Source organism: Centruroides sculpturatus, unplaced genomic scaffold (genome assembly GCF_000671375.1).
Source record: "Centruroides sculpturatus isolate CEXI.00-Female unplaced genomic scaffold, Cexi_2.0 scaffold131, whole genome shotgun sequence".
Classification (NCBI taxonomy): Eukaryota; Metazoa; Arthropoda; class Arachnida; order Scorpiones; family Buthidae; genus Centruroides; species Centruroides sculpturatus.
In genome coordinates, this window is record NW_019384439.1 from 490,857 (window position 1) to 515,320 (window position 24,464).

The 24,464-nt window shown below is 31.6% G+C and overlaps 3 protein-coding genes and 1 long non-coding RNA gene across 5 annotated transcripts; all 4 read left to right on the forward strand.

Moving 5' to 3' along the window:
* The first annotated feature begins 1,172 nt into the window (after window positions 1-1,172).
* LOC111620078 lies at window positions 1,173-2,025 on the forward strand. Its single transcript, XR_002755855.1, has 3 exons — window positions 1,173-1,207; window positions 1,273-1,446; window positions 1,516-2,025. It is a non-coding gene; the product is annotated as an uncharacterized LOC111620078 (long non-coding RNA).
* Window positions 2,026-7,244: 5,219 nt separating this feature from the next.
* LOC111620100 lies at window positions 7,245-16,692 on the forward strand. 2 transcript variants are annotated; one of them, XM_023361949.1, is made up of 3 exons: window positions 7,245-7,338; window positions 7,417-7,921; window positions 16,350-16,692. In XM_023361949.1, the coding sequence occupies exons 2-3, from the start codon at window positions 7,424-7,426 to the stop codon at window positions 16,440-16,442; spliced, it is 591 nt and encodes a 196-aa protein (XP_023217717.1). In that variant the 5' UTR covers window positions 7,245-7,338; window positions 7,417-7,423; the 3' UTR covers window positions 16,443-16,692. The 2 variants fall into 2 exon arrangements, with proteins under 2 accessions (XP_023217717.1, XP_023217716.1); XM_023361948.1 differs by lacking the exon at window positions 16,350-16,692 and having other exon boundaries at window positions 7,417-8,261.
* On the forward strand, window positions 10,049-11,283 carry LOC111620102. Its single transcript, XM_023361953.1, has 2 exons — window positions 10,049-10,127; window positions 10,201-11,283. Exon 2 carries the CDS (start codon window positions 10,208-10,210, stop codon window positions 10,772-10,774), a length of 567 nt encoding a protein of 188 aa, XP_023217721.1. The 5' UTR covers window positions 10,049-10,127; window positions 10,201-10,207; the 3' UTR covers window positions 10,775-11,283.
* A 3,525-nt stretch (window positions 16,693-20,217) lies between the features above and the next one.
* LOC111620101 lies at window positions 20,218-21,446 on the forward strand. Its single transcript, XM_023361952.1, has 2 exons — window positions 20,218-20,296; window positions 20,370-21,446. Exon 2 carries the CDS (start codon window positions 20,377-20,379, stop codon window positions 20,941-20,943), a length of 567 nt encoding a protein of 188 aa, XP_023217720.1. The 5' UTR covers window positions 20,218-20,296; window positions 20,370-20,376; the 3' UTR covers window positions 20,944-21,446.
* Window positions 21,447-24,464: the final 3,018 nt, after the last annotated feature.

Below are 24,464 nucleotides of genomic sequence, written 5' to 3' on the forward strand. Positions count from 1 at the left end.
GATAAATCATTATGACACTTCAAGAATTAAATTATCATGGTAATAATAAGACTTAAGTACTGTACATTCTTAACATATATATCTGTATTACCCTATTTAAATTCATCACAAACTAAATACTGATGCATTTGTAATCCATCTATAAGAATTAATATCTGAATAAGTTAAATAATTCTACTCCAGTATCGATTTATAACGTTTCGTACTCTTATTATCCTGCCTTCTTTAATTATGAATTACGAGGATATTTTTATATCCATTAAGTAAATATAATATATAAATATATGTATGTTTTAAAATTATATCGTTTTATGTAAGAATTGTACTTAGTTTATTATTTTGTTAGATTCTTTGCCAATATATAATGCTAGAAATTAATCTATACATAGAAATACAACAATATTTAGGTGTTAGATGTACGGCATTATCTAATTTAGACGTGTATAAACGTAACTTGCGAGTTTCGTAGCAATTAATCCAACGGCCTAGTCGCGTGTAACGAACAAACAAACATCCTCATTACATATATATCAATAGATAAAACTCTGATTTTCATTTTATTTACACGTGGTATCTTCTATACCAAATTCTTGCAGATACAACTTTATATTTCTTATATTTAAAAAAGTAATAATAAGAAAATAATATATTTACTGACATGTGCCTCCTCAGAAAATTCTCAAACAGAATCTGTTTAGTTATGTCAACGCAACACTTGGATGATCTGCCTATGGGAAATGCCTTTCGGGAGGTCTTTTTAAGGGTAACTGGCCCCTATTCACGGGAAGAAAACCCGGAAAACTCCACGTGGCCAGCTCGAACCTCATAAAGGAATTCCCAGTGTTTAGAGAACGGTGAAATTGATTGCATATTAATTCATTAAACAGTTAGGTCTACTGTCTTTTTTTTCATATTTAATGGTTATTAGATGGTTAAGCTCTTAAAATATTAATTAAAAATTTTAGAGAAAATAATATTTAAATAAATTTACGACTGAAAAAAAAAAATCATAAAAAGTGTAGATATATTTAGTGTGTGTCTTAATTGACTTATATCGCATACTAATTTTGATTTATTTAAATACAAAATAAAAAGCAAGAGTTTAATTCAAATTAAACTTTAATAATTTTTAACATGACATGCAAATTATTTTCCTCTATAAGAATGTTTGGGCGAACAATTATACATAAAGAAAGCGAGAAAACAGGTAAAATTATTTTAAAAATTTAAAATTTATATATTTATTAACGGTTTTTCTTTTTTAACTTTCAGTGAAACGTCATGGCAGAAAATAATTCTCGGTGGAAACGTACAAACTTGACGATAATTTACCTTATCATCATTTATTGTTTAATTCGCTTATTCTTCTCTTTCCTTTCTATCGTTTACCTCGTAGAACGTTATCATTCAGGGAATCTTACAGTATATTCCGTATTTCTAATATTGGTTAGTATATATTAATAAATTTTTATTAATTTATCACGAGAGGAATGTCGAAATATTCTTCGCTTGCAGATGAAGGAAGAAATAGTGTCGAACTTTTCCGTGGAGACAGAAATAGTTCGAGTCGACGAGAGTCCATAGAATTAACAGAAATGGAAGGTTCACTAAATGGTTCTTTTAAACGTTCGAAGCGATAGATAAAAATTAAAAGTAATGACGATCAAGACAAGTTTGAAAATTAAGAAATGATGATCTACGCCTATCAATGGATTTATCTTAATTGTCTTCTATTTAAAGTACTGGTTCTAGTGACTTTTTGGGTGACTGATCTTCTAGTGACTGATGTTTTTAAGAATTTTAAAATAAAGTTTTTAAATGTATTTCGTTATAAAATAACTTCCTTTTTCTTTGTGGTTTTCTTTGTGTGGAGTAATAAATATGTTGTACTATAAATATTTTAATAAAGGAGAAAAAGCACGATCGAGATGAACTAAATATTACTTTCTATTCCAGCATATTTTATTAATACATTACTTTTGATAAGAGTAATTCAATAACACTGAATTATGCATTATAAAAACAAAAATTCGTAGTAGAATACGGAAGAACGAATTACAAAAAATTATATAATACACTAATATATTAAGCATTTCAAAATCATTAATATAATAAGTATAAGTAGCTACGATATAAAACTATTTTCACTTAAATGTTCAACCTTTTATTAGAATAAATTTCGTAAAAATTTATAGTGATCCGGCTGTACGGTCGAGGAGGCGTCAAGCCTATCCCTTTGGCAAACTAGAGATCGAATCTAGAAACTTTTAGGAGGTCCACCCTCATTTTTGGCTGGCCGAACCCACGATGGGTAATTAAAAGGTTCTCTTACTACCCGCAGAAAGGAAAGAACCCCCCCCCAAAAAATTCATAAGATTCGAATGTCTATTCTCCTGTCTCTATCAATAAATGTTATCTCTGACACTTTCCGTAGTATCATTTAATTTATTCTAGCAAGAAACATAAGATCACATTAGTTTAGGAAAATGATGTATGAGAAGAATTGTTAACTTTGACGGATATTACAGTATCTTCCCCCGAATCGCTCACTATATATTTCAAATAAAGTTAAATATGATCGATATACCGTACTTTGATTTCAATAATCGAAGCCATCATTCGAATAATCATTCATTTATAAATAAATATTAAAAAAAAAAAAGGAATCCGTTTATGTCGAACATTCATATTATTCAATTTTGTGTAAATAATTTGAAAGAACGATTAAGATAGAGCTTTTATTTATTTTTTATTAATTATAAATTTACAGTTATGTTATTAATTTTCGGCTTTTTTTTTTTGCTGTTTTAAAACAGGAACATGAAAAATTAACAGATTTGTTTTTAAAACAAAGCAAGTAAATTACAAAAGAATTCCATTTATTCCAATTGAAATCGCTAACAAATTTAAATGTTAACCGGTACTTTACTGTACTTAAATTATAAAATAATTAATTCATTATAAACCTAAATTTAACATAGACAGTTTAGCAGATAAATACTGTAATTATACAAATAAATTTTGATTTAATATACTCAGATCCAAATTAAAATAACGGCGCTTATTTCCTCTCTATCTTTCCTTAATCTCTAAATATCGATTTATTATCTCCTGATATATCTTTTCTTCCTCTTCTTACTACTTTGAAGTTTGTTTTCTCAATTGTATTTTCTTTCTTAACGATTTAAATTTTTCATATAAGTGATGAAAATCACACGTTAATTTTTGATTAGCCCATAGAAATTATGTTATAGATGTAAAAAGGTATCTAAAGTAAATTCTATTGTAACTGCATTCCATACTCTTTTCCCTTTACAAGTAAAATCAGTATGAAATATTTTATTATCCAAATAGTTTTATTTTTATAGGAAATGAAGTTTTACAGTTACAACAGTTACAATCATCCATCTGTTTACTAAAAGTCGCATTTTCTGTTGAGAAAATTAATCACATCTGTAGGGTTCGTATGATTAATGACCTATTGTGAATTATTATATCGTATAATTGTTACTAGATTCTTATGGCTATATGTTCTTTACTTAGTATAGTTTTTACTTTTCTAGTTCTTATGACTTTTCAAACCTTAACGTCCTCATCTTGTCCCACTTTCCCCTATATGGGTTTAACGCCATATAAATTGCTTTAAGCAGTGAATTTAAAAAAGTTAAGGATTACATCCAAGTTTGATCCATGGCCCACATCCTATGTAAATTCAAATCTTACCATAATGCTTCATCCAAATACTATTGAACTCACAGCCTTCTATTAGAATGTGATTAATGGTCGGGGGAGGGGGGACGTCACAAGCTTGATATCGGTTGATCCTCACCCTTCAAAAGATAATAATGAGTTAGCACAGTTTCAAAAATACAGTGAAAACTGCTTAGACGACCACCTGCATTCGACGGGCACCTGTCAAAACGGGCAAAAATTTCTGGCACGGAATTGTTTATCCATAGAGTCTTCGTATAAGTTACCTGTATTAAACGACCACCTGTAATAAGTGACAACTTTCGCGAATGTATCTGGTCTAAACTATTGAAGAATCCATCTCAACAACGTTTCCACCTCCTAATATAATGAATTAGTCTAAACTATTGAAGAACCCATCTTAACAACGTTTTCTCCTCCTAATATAATAAGTTAGTCTAAACTCTTGTTCGAACCCATCCCGGGCACTTCTCCCACCCTTGAAATTAGATGCAGGTGTTAATAAATTAGTCTAGCAACAAAGGAAATTAATTTCAGTTTGTTGGAAAACGTCCGAAATGCAAAGTGCTGTCGTTAGAAGATCGTATTAAAGTTATCACAACAGCAATTAGCGGCGAAGTTTAAATGCGGGAAAACAAAATTTATTTTACCCTAGACCTACAGTATTTTCCTTGGGGGTGTAAAATATTGTACACGATACAATTAATCGGCTGATCTCATCGTTTGATAAAATCTATTTTTATTTATTTATTTTGAAGCTCATATACAGTACACGTGCGATAAATAGTTTCTGTATCAACCTACCTTATTTCCACGATATTTTTAGAAAAATAATATCCAAGTAATTTTCGCAGGCAAAATATTCAAAAAACAATAAACGCATTAATGCAAAAATCAGTTTTACTTCCTTTTTCGATTCCGCGATTGTAATGAAATCGTATAATGAGAAAAAATAATAAAATCGTTTTATTATTAATTAATAATTTTTCTTATTGTACTTAATTAATTAAGAAAATATTAAATATTAAAAAATACAGTATTTTTAAAGTTAAAATAAGATTAAACTAACGAAAACCAAAAGCAAAGTGATGGAGAGATAGGACGCGCTTGTATATTGATGACGTAATACACGTAACTGAGGAGCGAACGAAAAGAACCGAATCGAATTAATTAAGTCGGAAAAAAGAAAGTGTGCATTATAATCGAGAAAATGCGACTATTGTATTAATCTCTAAAGTATTGGTGTTAAATCTGTCTTATAATATCATGACGACTCCTATAAATCGGGTTATCCGATAAGAATAAAATACAATACCAATATAGCCCTATCGTTGAAAAAATTCGCTTATTTTTGCTCGCTCGAGTTTTGCTTAGTAGAAATGGCTAAAAAGTGCGCAAAATACGTACGGAAATACGGTATTAAAGCACTACCTGTATTGGACGACCACCTGTCTAAAAGACCACTTTTTGAAGGAACCGTGGGTGGTCGCCATAAACAGGTTTTACTGTACATGCTCCCACAATATACATGACATAAACACTTCGGTTCGTTAAGGAAACACTCCTTAACCTTCTAAGGAAGAGTGCCAGAATAGGTATTACTATAGGAGAAAAAAATTATTTTTTCTTTTATCCATCTACGTCTGTCTGATCCTGACTATGCTGTTAAAAGTAAACCTCGAGTTAAAATACATGAAAATCATGTTGAAATGCTGCACTGTATACGGTAATGTAATGTAAAATGTGATGCAGTATATGAAGAGAGAGAATTCTAATTCTACTTCTTCATATTGCCTAGAGTCAGATAACACTTGTATTCTAAGGTTCGTGGGAACACTATAAATATTGTCGAATATTGAGAGTGGAGAGACTGGTTAGAAGATGAAATGCTTTTGTATAACTGGGAGCGGTTAATTCATCCGGTTCTTCCTTCAAATGTTTCATCTGAATTCTGTAAACAAATACTTATCTTAGAAAATCATATAAAGAATAGGAAATTATATTTAGTTTTGAAAATTGAGAATTTAACTGTGTGTCCTCATAATATTTTTAGTTTGAGAGTCAAAAATATGACGAAATTTAAGTAATATCGAAGAGTATCCAAGCATGTCATATGAAACAACAAATGAAAAATCTACTGTGAGATCATCAACAGAAAAAAATATATATATTTCTTTTGATGATCTTGATCTAGATATTCGAATATATTTTCGGGAACAACGAAATCAAGTTCCATCTTAAAATATACTGCTGTAAGTTCCACTTCCTGCTCTGCTGGTGTTACAAAGTAACTTTGACGAGTCACATGGCCTGATCCACTGTATTAAAATATAGTATTTGGCATGGAAAAAAATGTTATTCAGAAATTCGTGTAAGAAACATCCCAAATAGCTACAAAACTCATTAAATATTAAGTTACCAGTAAATTAAAAGCGGGTTTATTTTATAATAAAAACAGTAATGTCAATCTCATTTCTAATACCTGTTTACGTGATGAATCAATACATAAATTAACAAATATACAATTCTTATTATATTGATTGATGTTATGTTTAATGCTAAAAGTTTGAGGTATTTTAGTGTTTAATTGAAAAAGTTGGACCCCTAGACGCGAGTTTCTGTCCACGATAAGGGGGTTTCCCAGAGATGGTTTACTATCTCTGGTGTCTGAACGCCTATCCAAGTGTTTGCCTTGCGTGGACATCTATCTGACGAAAAGGGATAAGAAGGGGTATCTCCTGAGAGAACTCTGCATGAGGAAACTGGCCCCTTTTTATATGTTATACATTTATACGACCCGAAAAACTCCACGAGACTAATCTGTTAGCCTGGTACTAACTGTTTTTAGTTTTATTACCCACTCGGCACTAGTGAGATCTGCATTAAAATAAATCGGATAAAACGCAATCATGCGAACAATTCTTTAACTTTGAATTAGATTTTACCTGCTTGCTTCAATCGCGGGATAAAGCCAGAATAATTATCGCTACACACGTTCAAATAAATCGTAGAAATAGCCAAATCTTAAAATTTACTTCATCGCGTGTAGCAGCCTTAAATGCAAATTATTCGAATTAAAATGGCAACTGAGCTGAAATCGATAAAACCTTTTTTTTTTTTTTTATAACTAAGAGATAATATTTTTACAAATTAAATAACTTACACTTTCCGTAGGAACATAAGAACATAACCAAAATTTCACCTGGATTAGAGAAAAATTGCAGGAGTTAAAGGAAATTCACGTACAGGTAGACGATGGCTTTTATATTATTAATTATGTATTTAAATTGTAATGAATGTTTTCAAGCAGATAAGTTTTATATTTTATTTGCGGTACAGCAGTATTCTAGTGTAGCCTTATAGAATAAACAGTTGCAGAATTTTTAAATTTACAAAAATTACATAAAATTATCAAATCAGATTTTACTTAATACATTTATATTATTCAATATATTAAAAAGTCATAGCGAGTACGAATTTTTTTATCATTTTATAATAATATTTTCTTATTCCTCGATATTTTATGCAAATAGAGCGCTACATAAAAGAATTCGACAGAACAAAAAAAAAAGTATTGTTACAGAAGAACGAAACTCGATTACAGTGCTCATTTCGACACTTTTAAAGGTAAATTAATTCTAGATTATACCCCAATATACATTTGTTTATTTGTTATAAAGCCATCCGAACTTTTTTTTTTTTAAGGTAAATTATGGCTTGCACGTGGAAAATAAGTGAATGCAAGATGTTTGTTATAATTTTATTGCATGGTTACTTGTGGGGAATGTTTGGTGGACTGGCAACTTCTCTGGCACGTAACCCACCGGTTTACGAAGATGGGAAAACTATTGACAGTCAACTAAGAATATCGTTCTGTGCTCTTCACGGACTTCTTGCTATAGCGTTCACTAGCTGGTTTATTCTAGGAGAGTTTTATCGATCATCTAACGACAATGAAACTAGCAACGAGAATGAAGAGACTTCTCCACTGATCCCTGAACGCGTAACTCCTGTCATAGATATACCATATAGACTCAGACAGTCCAGGGAAAACGTGTTAAATGTATTTTATACTTCATCTCAATCCACTGAAAGTAGGAATGCTGTTTCTTTCGATTTAAGGGATGATTCATCTGAAATTGTCTTTTCAACATCTGAGAAGAGTTGCGATTCCGTTGGACTAACTAAAGGTCGGTTAAATCATTTAAGTGAAACGGATCTTTACTCGGACGACGATGATGACGATGATGATGATGATTTCGTACTTAGTTCATTATCCTTAGATACTTACAGTGACGATTAGCGTCGTGTGAAAATCGTCTTGAGGTTTTACTTTGAATGTGAATCAATTTAAATATGACAAAATTAGACCTCTTTTTTTGGTCCATGCTTTTAAAACCAATATTTTAACATAGTTCATTTTTTTTTAAATATGAATTTATCTAAAACTATTCTTCCTCGTTCTTTCTTATTCAGAATGTGTGTATATTTCGGTGCACAAAGATCTTATAATTGCATATTTGAAGTGTAGAAATACTATTTTTGTATTCTGAAATTCGTTTTAAATTTTAATAAAATCGATTTTTAAATATCTGAATTATTATTATTTTTGCAAATTATTGTTTGGAGGTTCTCCCTTTTTTTCCAATTGAAAGAAACTTTTTAGTTTTGTTAACTATAAATACAATATATTTAAATTAATTAAAATTTAAAGCGGAAGTAATGCCAATGGACCAAGTTTACTTTCAGTAAGCATAAGTAAATGAAACATATAACAAGAAATTAATAAAATATTTGACAAAGTTTCTGAAAATCAATGTATACAGATACACTGCGATGTAAACAGTGAAAGAAAACAACAAATTCGAACTGGAAATGTTAATAAGATGTGGAGAGAAAATCCTCTCTGCGAAGAATAAATCGCTTTTTACTCAGAGAAAATTCAGTTACATCAATTCTCAAAGATTTAAATCAACTTATTACCAGATAGATGGATTACGTTAATTTCTCCTCCTCTATGTAATTTCATAATCAGTTCAGCTAGGTTTATAATGGGGTAGCAGTAAGGTAAGGAGAGGTCCAAGACATCTCAACAGACTACCCTGAAATATTCTTAGGGTTGTTCGTCCAGATTCGATCTCAGGTCCCCAGAGCCTTAGTCTCTCAGGCATCCACACGTCAAAGATATACCAATTAATACAAGATGTATTTAAACAAAATATTTCAATTTTAGTTAAATCAGAAGAGGAACAATCATAACTTGCTTATTAGAGAGGTTGCGGCCGACGTTTTCAACGCGAAAACGTATACGTCGGACGTTCAGCGCCGTTTTCCTATAAGCCTAGAAGTTTGACGATGGTGTTTGAATAGTCAGTAGAATCATTTTCGACGTCCCAAACACCATTGCCAAACTTGTAGGCTTATAGGAAAACGGCGCTGAACGTCCGACGTACACGTTTTCTCGTTGAAAACGTCAGCCGCAACCTGTCTATTATTATTAGCACGAAATTTATTTTATTAAATCTTTTTTTAATTAAACATCAAATATCTCTAGCTTTTAAGATCAAATGGTATACAACAAAATAGTCCATATAAAAACTGTTGTATTGAATAAGACAACGCAATTTGCCAAGCAGTATAATAACTTCCGGTAGAATTCTCTATGGGGGAAACTGCTTCCTATTTATGTGTGATACATGTTAATAAAATCCAGAATACACTGAGGTCAATCAGTTCAGCGCGATTTACACTGGGCATGAAACGTAACTTGGCGAAGCGGGTTAAAAACTTTCATGTCTTTCGCCCCATTCACGTCCAGTGTAAATCTTCTTTTAGTCAGGTGCAAACCCGGCATATTTAACAATGGAAATCCATATTGAAATAAATCGGAAGAAACACAATCATACCAACAAACCTCTAAACTTTGAATTAGATTTTATCTGATTACTTCAATCGCGAGATAAAGTCGGAATGGGCGATAGATTGAAGCTATACACGTTCAAATATGCCGTATTAATATCCAAATGTTAAAATTTACTTGAGCATGCGAGTCCTACAGTTGTAAATACAAATTCTTAAAATTAAAAATAAAACGGAGATTGCAGATAAGTTTTATATTTTATTTGCGGTACAGCAGTATTCTAGTGTAGCCTTATAGAATAAACAGTTGCAGAATTTTTAAATTTACAAAAATTACATAAAATTATCAAATCAGATTTTACTTAATACATTTATATTATTTAATATATTAAAAAGTCGCAGCGAGTACGAAATTTTTATCATTTTATAATAATATTTTCTTATTCCTCGATATTTTATGCAAATAGAGCGCTACATAAAAGAATTCGACAGAACAAAAAAGTATTGTTATAGAAGAACGAAACTCGATTACAGTGCTCATTTCGACACTTTTAAAGGTAAATTAATTCTAGATTATATCCCAATATATATTTGTTTATTTGTTATAAAGCCATTCGAACTTTTTTTTAGGTAAATTATGGCTTGCACGTGGAAAATATGTGAATTTATTAAGATGCTTGTTGCAATTTTATTGTATGGTTACTTGTGGGGAATGTTTGGTGGATTGACAGTTTCTCTGGCACGTAGCCCACCGGTTTATGAAGATGGGAAAACTACTTTTGATAGTCGACTAAGAATATTGTTCTGTGCTCTTCACGGAGTTCTTGCTATAGCGTTCACCGCCTGCTTTATACTGCATGAGTTTCATCAATCATCTAACAACAATGAAACTAGCAACGAGAATGAAGAGACTTTTCCACTGATCCGTGAACACGAAACTCCTGTCATAGATAGACCATATAGACTCGGACAGTCCAGGGAAAACGTGCCAAATGTATTTTATACTACATCTCAATCAACTGCAAGTAGGAACGCTGTTTCATTCGACTTAACGGATGATTTATTTGAAACTGTGTCTCCTGAGAAGAGTTACGATTCCGTTGGACAAAATATAAGTCTGTTAGATTTTTGGGGAAGTGAAACAGGTCTTTACACGGATGATGAAGACGATTTCAAATTTGGTCCTTTAACTTTCAAAGAATAACAGCGACGATTGACGTAGTGTGGAAATCATCGACGATTTTATTTGAATGTGAATCCAATTTAATTTGACAAAATGAGACCGTTTTGGCCATTCTTTTCTTTTAAAAAAAATTGATTTTAATCTATAAATACATTTGACCTATTTATTCTTTTTAAACAATAAATTTATCTAAAATTGTTTCCCGTTCTTCTTTACAGCGTATATATGTTTTTGTAAACAACGATTTTAATTGTAATTGGTTAATGTTTTAAAGTGTTGAAATATTTCTGTATTCTACATTAATTTTTGCACAAGTCTAATAAAAAAAGACTACTTTTTAGGGAAATATTCTTTTTGATTCTGACCTAAATGTAAGGGGAAATTAGTGTTTTTAAAATTTAACAACACACAAAAATAATGTCGAATTGAAGGAATGAATAGTTTCAGATATTAAAAAAAATCTTTTCCTCAGTAATAAAATATTTTAGTTTATTCCATGTAGTATAGATAACAGCCGGGAAAGTAAAAATGTTACCACGTATACGTAACAAGGTAAAATACGGGAGTCGTGTGAAATTTGACCCTCTAAGTTTTTTTTTTTTTTTTANATAGTTGAATCTGTTGTGTGGATATTATCATTACGTAATTTGTTCTCTATTCCAGTAGTATTCTCTCGTACAGAATACCATAAATTCGGTGTAGATCTCCGATATAATATCGGTTTAGATAGCGTAACTGGTAAAGACATTTCTCTTGCAGTGGAAAAGGGCAAAAATGTTTCAGTTTGTACTTCTCGAACTGGAAGCTTGTCTGAAACACAGGCTAAAAGAAATTTAAACGAAAGATAACACGGTATAACGACTGCGAAACATCCGTGAATAATGCAGAAGATATAATGTAGTCTCATTTCAATTGTATTTTTTTTCCAATGATTAATATCTGGCGGTTCTCTCGCTAAAGTCACAAAAAGACTGACGAAAACACCCAACAAGTATCCTTCCATCATACTCAGACTAATTATTTTACAAATGTATTTGGAAATCATATTCATAATTCCGAAAACACAGTAACAAGTCTGAAATACAATATATTCCATAATATTAAAATTAATAAAACAACACAATAACATATCTGAAATTATAAATTAAACTTGAATTTATGCTTAGGAGAACGTTTATATATAGCCATAAATTAAAGAAATTTCGTACTTGATTACCTTTAGTTCTCGTTGTAATTGTTATGACTAAGCATAAAATTGCTTGAGAGAACGAATTCCTTCTGTCAAGCAATTTATGCTTACTCATAAAAAATAAATTTAGTAATTGTTTTAAATACTCGTTTTTTTTATAATGCAATTCAATCTATAATCTTGCAATTCAAATGGAAGAAAAATCCAAAATATCTGGGTTTAAAATTAGGATAAAACACACAAAACAGATAAGAAATGTGAATCCTATTTATTACAGGTGTATTTAGAATGGGCGCACATTGTGCACCGTTGTTCGTCATCGCTAGTGCAAGCATTTTCGTTAACATAGGAAACGACTCTATTCTATTAGATGCAAATCGTGTGTCAAGATGGATTCCTGCATTGAAAGAAGTGTCAATAAAAATTGGGAACACTATGATGACAGTGTATGTCGATTCTATAACTATGAAAAGATTTGATGGCTAATTTTAATATTATTCGGGTTTTACAATGTTATTCTGAAATTTCGAAAAATTACCGAATATTTTATTACACGTGTCACATTCGATCATCTTGCTAGCAATGACTCTCGTTCGGCATTCATTAACTTATACTGTATGGTGAAGTCATGGTTCGTATATCCATCCATACCCAATTCACCTTATTTGACAATAAAAAGTGACGTTAAAAAATTGCTGATTTACATAGATGAATTTTTCTGTAGCATTTGACAATTTAAACCAGTGTTTCTCAATGGGAGCGATATCGCCCCCATGTGAGCGTTTTTCCATGTTGAGTGGGCGATTAGTAACAATTTATATTTTGGGGGCGAAGAACAATTTTCTGGGCGATATAGTAAAACATTATATTAAGAATAATTAGATATTTTATTCGTTATATCGTACAATAATTAAACAAACAACATTATACTAGGCACTAGTCTACTCACTCCTACCCCCAAAATAAAGTTTTTTGCCATTTTATAGTAATTAAAAAATTAAGTTTTTATAACACATTCTGATAAGAGGTGGTGCCACACACAAATTTTATCGTTTGCTTAGTAATATGAGTTTTTATTTTAAAAACTTTATAATAGCCGGGAAAGTTACACAATTCTCGTTTCTAGATTTTTTTTTTACACGTAAAATACCCATGCCAATTTAGTAAATTTTCATTCGAATAGATTTTTCGTTAAAACCAAAGATTTATTTCAAGTTCTTGTACAAGATAAAAAAATGTATAAACAATACAAACACTCTGTTAAGAACTTAAGACATATCTAAAAGTTTGTCGTCCTAAAAAATTTTCTTTCTGTTCTAAAAGCAGATTACATTTTCCAATTTAGTCAATTTAAGTTTATTCCATTATTTTCTCGTCTAATATTCAATTATACGTTCAACATCTCGAATAACGGAATGTCTTGGTTTGCTTCAGGTTGAGGTACTTGTCTATGACGATTTGATATGCAAATACCTACACAGACTGCAATAATTAGACATAAAACTTCCAAAAGAAGTATCGAACTCACCAACAGTATTCCAGGACCGTCCCATAAGATATATGATAAAGTTACCAAAATACATATTATTATAGGGCAATAAATAACTGGATAATAATATTTAGAATTCCACATCTTCGCATATCGAAGGAATCTTTGGAAAGATGTCTCTTGATTCACTCTCCGGTCTTGTTCCATTAGCAAAATCTACAGTAACGCAATACTTAACGTATTAGAAAATTTTATAATCTAAAGAGGATACTTTAAGAATAACTTACTTATTTTCTATTACTATTTTCTTCCTTTAAAACGTCCTGCGAAGACGGCCTACCGCATGCTTTTTAACATCGCGAATCATTTGCATATTGCCACATTAGATGGTTTTTCTGAATTAAATCGTTACTTTAGGATTTAAAAAAATTATCATTAAATATAAGTTTTTACTGAAACTGCCGTAATAATATACGGAAATTTTAAAGTTCAAATACGTAAGCTGTTTTTATTCAACCTCCGTTGGTCCATAAAATAAAGACAAATTTAAATAACAAAATTAATTTATTACCAAAAGTTAGGTATACTTCTTCATAGAATGTTGCCGCCAGTGACTTGAGATGGGCCATAACGTTGTTTTGAAGATCGTCATTTGTCTCTACCCTGCTAGCTCCGTTTTCAGTCCAGGAAAGAGGTGGAAGTTGCTCGGCGAAAATCGGGGTTATACGCTGGATGTTTAAAAAGTTCCAAGCTGGATGGATGGAAGTCTTCACATACCTTTAATGTATGAAAACTTTCACCTTTCAGACCGTAATGTCAGTATTATATTAAAATTAATTCGAAGTGAATGTTTTACATAATATAGAAATTTATATTTCGATGTCGTCGTCTTCTTACAGTATCGCATGAATTACATTTTGAAGAAATACTCAAACCATACCCGGGCTTCGTTAGGCGTGGACGTTCTCGACCGAACCGTCTAAATTCGAAATTTGCTTGGTTTGATAATATCAAAATTATACTTTATCAGGGCCATCGAAAGCGCGGGAACTGACAACCACAAATGATTCTTACGCTTACAAATTAGTATTATTTTCACTAATTAAAAATAAAATATTTAAGAGTGTTATTTTTATTAATAAAGATTCTACGTATTTCGTTTGTTCAAAAATAAATGGCAAAAGAGGCCCGCTTCTCTTCCCTATCCCGTAAAATCTATCGGAGGCCCTGTACTGTACTTCAAATAAAAACAATTGAACAATAGTGACAATTCACTTTCGACTTGATCATGTCACATTTCTTGAATGATATCGCAATTTATACATGATATATATATAACAGCCCGGAAAGTAAAATAATGGCAAAGTACTGCGATCGGTCAAAAACTAACCCCCCAAAAAAGTTTTCACATTATTGGACTTCGGAAACCTTAAACGTCGAGAAATGGAAAAAAAGTCGAGGGTAGATAGTGTGTGTGGGAAGACACTGTTTTGTTTACCCTCTTTTTGAAGCTCAATAACTTGTGCTTTTTGTAAAAAAATTTTTTGAAATTTTGAGGGGAGGTTTATTATGGAATTGATGCTGTTAAATTTGGTGGTTAAAGGTCGACGGGGTGGGAGATAATGGGGGCGTGTATATTACCAATAGGTTCGGACTTAATGACGATTTTACTCGTTAGCATTTACAATTTTTATAAAACCCAACCCTATCTAAAAATCGAGCTTTTTGCAGTTTTATAAAAAAGGTAAAAATATAAAAAGGTTAATAAAATATAACCAAAATTTTAAATGTGCCGGGAAAGTTGAGTAACTCGTTGGTTTTATTTTTCTGTGTTCGTTTTCACATTGATACTCTCTAAAAATATTCCAGTTTATTCTAACTAGTTTGTGACACCTTTGAAATAGTATTTGGGGAGTTAAATGTTATCGTGTGTAGTCGAGACACCCATCTACCGAACTGATCATTGAACTTTGTTTCTTAATGATTTCAATAGGAAATCACATTTACTAAAGCGAGTGTATTCAGATGGTCATAAAGTATGATATTTTTGTTACCGTGTAAAAAGTTCTCTCGGCGAGGTACCATCTTGACAAGTCACGTGACGTTTTATCCCACCAAACGAAGACCAGATTTTATTCAAAGCATTGACAAGGTTTGAATAAAATCTTCTGCTTAGTTTTGGTTAAAGAATTCAGTAATAAAAATAGGCTGTATAATAGCCAGAATAATAACATTTGCAGCAATTTTTTAAAATTTACCAAACCGGATTTGAAACAAAGTATACGAAAAATATTAAAACGTAATAATCCAACTACACATCGTAATATTAGTACTATTCAAATTTTCACGTTTCGTTAGTTTTAAGTCGACCGATTAATAATAATGAAGATTAACAAATTAAGGATATCAGAAAAATTTTATTTAAGACCACAATCTTATAAAATCTGACTTTTAGCTAAAAAAGTCTCTTTTAAAAACCGAACATAAATCCATTCGTTGTAAAAAAACAGCGTCACGAATTTGGTCACTCGGTAATTTCACTGAACAGGATGTTCTCTTACTCTTACCGAGTCTGCTCCTCTTACATATTCGACTGCAGGTTCAGGAATGGCGTTGTCAGGATTGGCGTTGCGAAATAGTCGAACCAACACAGGTATAAGATCCTTTATACAACCCCACATCATTTTGATAGCCAGTAGAAGAAACGGGAAACAAAATATAGAGAGAAGAATAGCTTTTAAATGGTTATTAGGCAATAGCAGAGCGTAATAAAGGCAAGCACCTAACAAAATTATAGCTACTGGAAAATAGAGTAATAGGAAATGATAAATGGACTTCCAGTTTAAGAGACATCTCAAACAGCGTTGCAATCGGCTCTCTTCTTGCACTACCTCGTTCTGTTCCATTCTGATCCTACNGAAACGGATCTTTACTCGGACGACGATGATGACGATGATGATGATGATTTCGTACTTAGTTCATTATCCTTAGATACTTACAGTGACGATTAGCGTCGTGTGAAAATCGTCTTGAGGTTTTACTTTGAATGTGAATCAATTTAAATATGACAAAATTAGACCTCTTTTTTTGGTCCATGCTTTTAAAACCAATATTTTAACATAGTTCATTTTTTTTTAAATATGAATTTATCTAAAACTATTCTTCCTCGTTCTTTCTTATTCAGAATGTGTGTATATTTCGGTGCACAAAGATCTTATAATTGCATATTTGAAGTGTAGAAATACTATTTTTGTATTCTGAAATTCGTTTTAAATTTTAATAAAATCGATTTTTAAATATCTGAATTATTATTATTTTTGCAAATTATTGTTTGGAGGTTCTCCCTTTTTTTCCAATTGAAAGAAACTTTTTAGTTTTGTTAACTATAAATACAATATATTTAAATTAATTAAAATTTAAAGCGGAAGTAATGCCAATGGACCAAGTTTACTTTCAGTAAGCATAAGTAAATGAAACATATAACAAGAAATTAATAAAATATTTGACAAAGTTTCTGAAAATCAATGTATACAGATACACTGCGATGTAAACAGTGAAAGAAAACAACAAATTCGAACTGGAAATGTTAATAAGATGTGGAGAGAAAATCCTCTCTGCGAAGAATAAATCGCTTTTTACTCAGAGAAAATTCAGTTACATCAATTCTCAAAGATTTAAATCAACTTATTACCAGATAGATGGATTACGTTAATTTCTCCTCCTCTATGTAATTTCATAATCAGTTCAGCTAGGTTTATAATGGGGTAGCAGTAAGGTAAGGAGAGGTCCAAGACATCTCAACAGACTACCCTGAAATATTCTTAGGGTTGTTCGTCCAGATTCGATCTCAGGTCCCCAGAGCCTTAGTCTCTCAGGCATCCACACGTCAAAGATATACCAATTAATACAAGATGTATTTAAACAAAATATTTCAATTTTAGTTAAATCAGAAGAGGAACAATCATAACTTGCTTATTAGAGAGGTTGCGGCCGACGTTTTCAACGCGAAAACGTATACGTCGGACGTTCAGCGCCGTTTTCCTATAAGCCTAGAAGTTTGACAATGGTGTTTGGATAGTCAGTGGAATCATGTTCGACGTCCCAAACACCATTGCCAAACTTGTAGGCTTATAGGAAAACGGCGCTGAACGTCCGACGTACACGTTTTCTCGTTGAAAACGTCAGCCGCAACCTGTCTATTATTATTAGCACGAAATTTATTTTATTAAATCTTTTTTTAATTAAACATCAAATATCTCTAGCTTTTAAGATCAAATGGTATACAACAAAATAGTCCATATAAAAACTGTTGTATTGAATAAGACAACGCAATTTGCCAAGCACTATAATAACTTCCGGTAGAATTCTCTATGGGGGAAACTGCTTCCTATTTATGTGTGATACATGTTAATAAAATCCAGAATACACTGAGGTCAATCAGTTCAGCGCGATTTACACTGGGCATGAAACGTAACTTGGCGAAGCGGGTTAAAAACTTTCATGTCTTTCGCCCCATTCACGTCCAGTGTAAATCTTCTTTTAGTCAGGTGCAAACCCGGCATATTTAATAATGGAATCCATATTGAAATAAATCGGAAGAAACACAATCATACCAACAAACCTCTAAACTTTGAATTAGATTTTATCTGATTACTTCAATCGCGAGATAAAGTCGGAATGGGCGATAGATTGAAGCTATACACGTTCAAATATGCCGTATTAATATCCAAATGTTAAAATTTACTTGAGCATGCGAGTCCTACAGTTGTAAATACAAATTCTTAAAATTAAAAATAAAACGGAGATTGCAGATAAGTTTTATATTTTATTTGCGGTACAGCAGTATTCTAGTGTAGCCTTATAGAATAAACAGTTGCAGAATTTTTAAATTTACAAAAATTACATAAAATTATCAAATCAGATTTTACTTAATACATTTATATTATTTAATATATTAAAAAGTCGNTCGGACATACCACAAATATATTTTATAGAGAATATAGTGTTTAATACTAAAAACAATAATAAATTAATATAAAACAAATACAAAAGACTAATGTAAAGAATAAATAAACATTTAACATGGCATTCGAAGGGCTGCTGGCTTTGGGAACTTTCTTTGGTCCCATGATGGAGCTTGTTTGTTTGTATGTTTAGTTAAGTTACGGCAACACAATACTTGGTGATCTGCCTAGTGAATGTCTCCCGGGAGACATTCACTAGGCAGATCACCAAGGGTAACTGGCCCCTATTCAGGCGTTACAGCCGTAGAGAAAACTCGGAAAACTCCACGTGGCCAGCCCGTTCTGGCGAGGCGCTAACCCAGGACAGAACTCCCAGTATTCAGGGAATGGAACCGCTTGGTCATTGGTGGGCCCCCATGGTGGAGCTAAAAGGAAAGGAAAGCAATGGAATTGTTTGGCTAGACGCGTGGAGTAATGCTTACACAACGCCACACTGAGAAGGAAAACGCGTGGATCGCCCTTTGTTTTCGCGCCAGATTATTTCCTGTTTCTCTTCTTATACTTTACGATAACAGAAAATTACACAACTGATATTACTTATCAACATTCAATAAACTTTATACTTCTTTCTTTGATTAACAGATTTTAAATCTCTGAAATTCCGACATAAAATGAAAAAATGAAGTACACGCTTCTCCATAACCCGTTGTCAAACCGCTGATTTTGAAGAAACTGTTTGAAATCACAGATAAGACTAAAAATTAGCAATTAAAAATTTTATTATGGCTTTTTTATTATCGAATTCATGTGAATAAAATAACGATTACAAAATAAATTTATTTTAAACGTCTATATTAATTTAATACATTTACGGCAATTCATATTAATAAATTCAACATCATGCAACAAGCTAAGAGTGAAGTTTATGCCCAATAAAAAAAATTAAATTTGTGAATTTTAGAGAAAGACAGTCCAACTTTAGAGTCAGACATCCACACGACAGATAGACACGCAATTTATAGGTCTACAATTTTTTCAAATTGCAGCCCAACCACAGATTACTTTTTTACAATATTTCTAGAGATACATTTTACTTTACAGTTAATTTTTTAAATCTGTAGTTGCACTGTCATTTGTTTCATTTTCGCAAAGAACAACAACAAAAAAGTTTTTTCCTGTATCCAGCAATAATCGTAATTTGAAATGATGGTTTGATGTAAATTTCTAGTTTAATTAAAAAATATAATCTCGCAAATATGGAAAAATTCATCATCACATTATTTATAGAATTAAAATGTTATAATGNTTATTTTAAACGTCTATATTAATTTAATACATTTACGGCAATTCATATTAATAAATTCAACATCATGCAACAAGCTAAGAGTGAAGTTTATGCCCCCCAAAAAATTCAATTTGTGAATTTTAGAGAAAGACAGTCAGACATCCACACGGACAGATAGATGACAGTGGCAATTTGTAGATCTACAATTTTTTCAAATTGCAGCCCAATCACAGATTACTTTTTTACAATGTTAACTTGAAATGATCGTTTGATGCAAATTTCTAGTTTAATTAAAAAACATAATCTCGCAAACTGGAAAAATTCATCATCACATTATTTATAGAATTAAAATGTTATAATGTTAAAATTAAAATTTAATTTATTTTTAATAAAGTTAACAATAACTTTTAACATAAAGCCGCAGATAATTAAANATTATTTAATATATTAAAAAGTCGCAGCGAGTACGAAATTTTTATCATTTTATAATAATATTTTCTTATTCCTCGATATTTTATGCAAATAGAGCGCTACATAAAAGAATTCGACAGAACAAAAAAGTATTGTTATAGAAGAACGAAACTCGATTACAGTGCTCATTTCGACACTTTTAAAGGTAAATTAATTCTAGATTATATCCCAATATATATTTGTTTATTTGTTATAAAGCCATTCGAACTTTTTTTTAGGTAAATTATGGCTTGCACGTGGAAAATATGTGAATTTATTAAGATGCTTGTTGCAATTTTATTGTATGGTTACTTGTGGGGAATGTTTGGTGGATTGACAGTTTCTCTGGCACGTAGCCCACCGGTTTATGAAGATGGGAAAACTACTTTTGATAGTCGACTAAGAATATTGTTCTGTGCTCTTCACGGAGTTCTTGCTATAGCGTTCACCGCCTGCTTTATTCTGCATGAGTTTCATCAATCATCTAACAACAATGAAACTAGCAACGAGAATGAAGAGACTTTTCCACTGATCCGTGAACACGAAACTCCTGTCATAGATAGACCATATAGACTCGGACAGTCCAGGGAAAACGTGCCAAATGTATTTTATACTACATCTCAATCAACTGCAAGTAGGAACGCTGTTTCATTCGACTTAACGGATGATTTATTTGAAACTGTGTCTCCTGAGAAGAGTTACGATTCCGTTGGACAAAATATAAGTCTGTTAGATTTTTGGGGAAGTGAAACAGGTCTTTACACGGATGATGAAGACGATTTCAAATTTGGTCCTTTAACTTTCAAAGAATAACAGCGACGATTGACGTAGTGTGGAAATCATCGACGATTTTATTTGAATGTGAATCCAATTTAATTTGACAAAATGAGACCGTTTTGGCCATTCTTTTCTTTTAAAAAAAATTGATTTTAATCTATAAATACATTTGACCTATTTATTCTTTTTAAACAATAAATTTATCTAAAATTGTTTCCCGTTCTTCTTTACAGCGTATATATGTTTTTGTAAACAACGATTTTAATTGTAATTGGTTAATGTTTTAAAGTGTTGAAATATTTCTGTATTCTACATTAATTTTTGCACAAGTCTAATAAAAAAAGACTACTTTTTAGGGAAATATTCTTTTTGATTCTGACCTAAATGTAAGGGGAAATTAGTGTTTTTAAAATTTAACAACACACAAAAATAATGTCGAATTGAAGGAATGAATAGTTTCAGATATTAAAAAAAATCTTTTCCTCAGTAATAAAATATTTTAGTTTATTCCATGTAGTATAGATAACAGCCGGGAAAGTAAAAATGTTACCACGTATACGTAACAAGGTAAAATACGGGAGTCGTGTGAAATTTGACCCTCTAAGTTTTTTTTTTTTTTTTACCAATCTCCACGTTTTCAGACCTCCTGAATCCAAAACAGTAAAGAAAAAAAGTCCGTGAAATGTATATATGTAGGCGTCTATTTCGCTTAGTATCTCAGAATGGGGTAAAGATTAAGATACCAAATTTTAGTATGTTGATTTCTATATGAGGTGCATTCATGCTATTAAATTTTGGTGGTAAAAGGTGGAGAGATACACGACTAATATATCTTACACTATTATTTACTCCTCTCGGGATATTGGGATAAATATTAATAACGAATAAAAATCTTCATTCTTTTATAAAACTCACCCCTACCTCAAAAATAAAGCTTTTTGCCATTTTATTAAAAAAATTTTTATAACAAAATCTGATAAAATCTGTGTATGGAGCAGTCTGTTATTGTTTGTTTAGTAATTTCAGTTCTTATTTTTTTAAAAAAAAGTTCTATAAATAGCCAGGAAAGTTACGTAATTCTCGTTTCTAGAGTTTCTTTTTACACGTAAAATATCCATGCCAATTTAGCGATTTTCATTCGAAAAGATTTTTTGTTAAAAACAAAATTTATTTCAAGTCCTTGTACAAAAGATTTTTTAAAAAAATGTATAAAACAATAAAAACTCTCTGCTAAGAACTTAAGACATAGAAAATTTTAGGACGACAAACATTTAGATTTCTGTTCTAAAAGCAGATCACGTTTTACAATTTAGTCAATTTAAGTTTATTCCATTATCTTCTCGTCTAATATTAAATCCTCCGTTCAACGTTTCAAACATTTCATGTAATGGAATGTGTTGGTTTGCTCCATGTTGAAGTAGAGGAATTTGTCTACGACGATTTGTTCTACAAATACTTACACAGAGTGCAATCATTAGACATAAAACTCCCGAAACAAGTATCGGAATCACCAACATTATTCCAGGAATATCCCATAAGAAGTATAATAAAGTTACCAAAATACCTATAGTTATAGGGCAATAAATAACTGCATAATGATATTTGGAATTCCACATCTTCGCATATCGAAGGAATCTTTGGAAACACGTCTCTTGATTCTGTCTCCGGTCTTGTTCCATTAGTAAAATCTACAGTAACGCAATACTTAACGTATTAGAAAATTTTATAAAGAGGATAATTTAAGGATAACTTACTTATTTTCTATTACTATTTTCTTCCTTTAAAACGTCCTGCGAAGACGGCCTACTGCATGCTTTTAAACATCGTGAATCATTTGCATATTGCCACATTAGATGGTTTTTCTGAATTAAATCGTTACTTCAGGATTTTAAAAAATTATCATTAAACATAAGTTTCTACTGAAACTACCGTAATAATACAGTAGAGCGTCGTTTATCCGAAAGCCGGTTATCCGAAAGCATTCCAGTCGGCAAATTAAAATTTTCGCTAGTGCTGTGGCGCTGCAATCTTTGGCTATATCTTGGGCTACTCCAGTATATTTTTTTTTGTTGGTGTGTGTTTTTTAGCTGGCAGCACTGGCACTTTTGTGTGGTGTTTTTCTGAGGACTGTGTGTCGTGCTGAATCGAACGTTTTTGATACTAGATCATCTTCTAAAGCAGGGGTGTCCAACCCGCGGCCCGAGGCAAGTTCCAATGCAGCCCAATAAACGTGTAATCAAAACCGACAAATTGTTTTATTTTATTTTTTTTCAATGGCATAAACTCAAAAAAGAAGTTTCACAAAGCCGTAAACTTTAATACATATTTTATTTTTGAATGAAAAGGAAATATTTTCAAATACTTGTAGATGTGTTGATGACGAAGGAATACTAAATAATGCTGGAGTTGGAACTCAAAGGATTATAGACCCAAATTTAAGAAAAGGAGAGAAAGGCCAAAAGATAAAAAGTAGTGCGAAAGGTTAAATAGACCTTCTGTTATGCAAATATTGACTCTTAATTTTCCAATCTTCCTCACTACTTTTTATCTTTTGGCCTTTCTCTCCTTTTCTCAAATTTGGGTCTATAATCCTTTGAGTTCCAACTCCAGCATTATTTAGTATTCCTTCGTCATCAACACATCTACAAGTATTTGAAAATATTTCCTTTTCATTCAAAAATAAAATATGTATTAAAGTTTACGGCTTTGTGAAACTTCTTTTTTGAGTTTATGCCATTGAAAAAAAATAAAATAAAACAATTTGTCGGTTTTGATTACACGTTTATTGGGCTGCATTGGAACTTGCCTCGGGCCGCGGGTTGGACACCCCTGCTTTAGAAGATGATCTAGTATCAAAAACGTTCGATTCAGCACGACACACAGTCCTCAGAAAAACACCACACAAAAGTGCCAGTGCTGCCAGCTAAAAAACACACACCAACAAAAAAAAATATACTGGAGTAGCCCAAGATATAGCCAAAGATTGCAGCGCCACAGCACTAGCGAAAATTTTAATTTGCCGACTGGAATGCTTTCGGATAACCGGCTTTCGGATAAACGACGCTCTACTGTATTATTACGGTAGTTTCAGTAGAAACTTATGTTTAATGATAATTTTTTAAAATCCTGAAGTAACGATTTAATTCAGAAAAACCATCTAATGTGGCAATATGCAAATGATTCACGATGTTTAAAAGCATGCAGTAGGCCGTCTTCGCAGGACGTTTTAAAGGAAGAAAATAGTAATAGAAAATAAGTAAGTTATCCTTAAAGTATCCTCTTTAGATTATAAAATTTTATAATACGTTAAGTATTGCGTTACTGTAGATTTTGCTAATGGAACAAGACCGGAGAGTGAATCAAGAGACATCTTTCCAAAGATTCCTTCGATATGCGAAGATGTGGAATTCTAAATATTATTATCCAGTTATTTATTGCCCTATAATAATATGTATTTTGGTAACTTTATCATATATCTTATGGGACGGTCCTGGAATACTGTTGGTGAGTTCGATACTTCTTTTGGAAGTTTTATGTCTAATTATTGCAGTCTGTGT

What these genes read in the sequence shown, in the direction of transcription:
- LOC111620100 (XM_023361949.1), top strand. Translation starts at nt 7,424, where the DNA reads ATGGCTTGCACGTGGAAAATAAGTGAATGCAAGATGTTTGTTATAATT.
- LOC111620102 (XM_023361953.1), top strand. Translation starts at nt 10,208, where the DNA reads ATGGCTTGCACGTGGAAAATATGTGAATTTATTAAGATGCTTGTTGCA.
- LOC111620101 (XM_023361952.1), top strand. Translation starts at nt 20,377, where the DNA reads ATGGCTTGCACGTGGAAAATATGTGAATTTATTAAGATGCTTGTTGCA.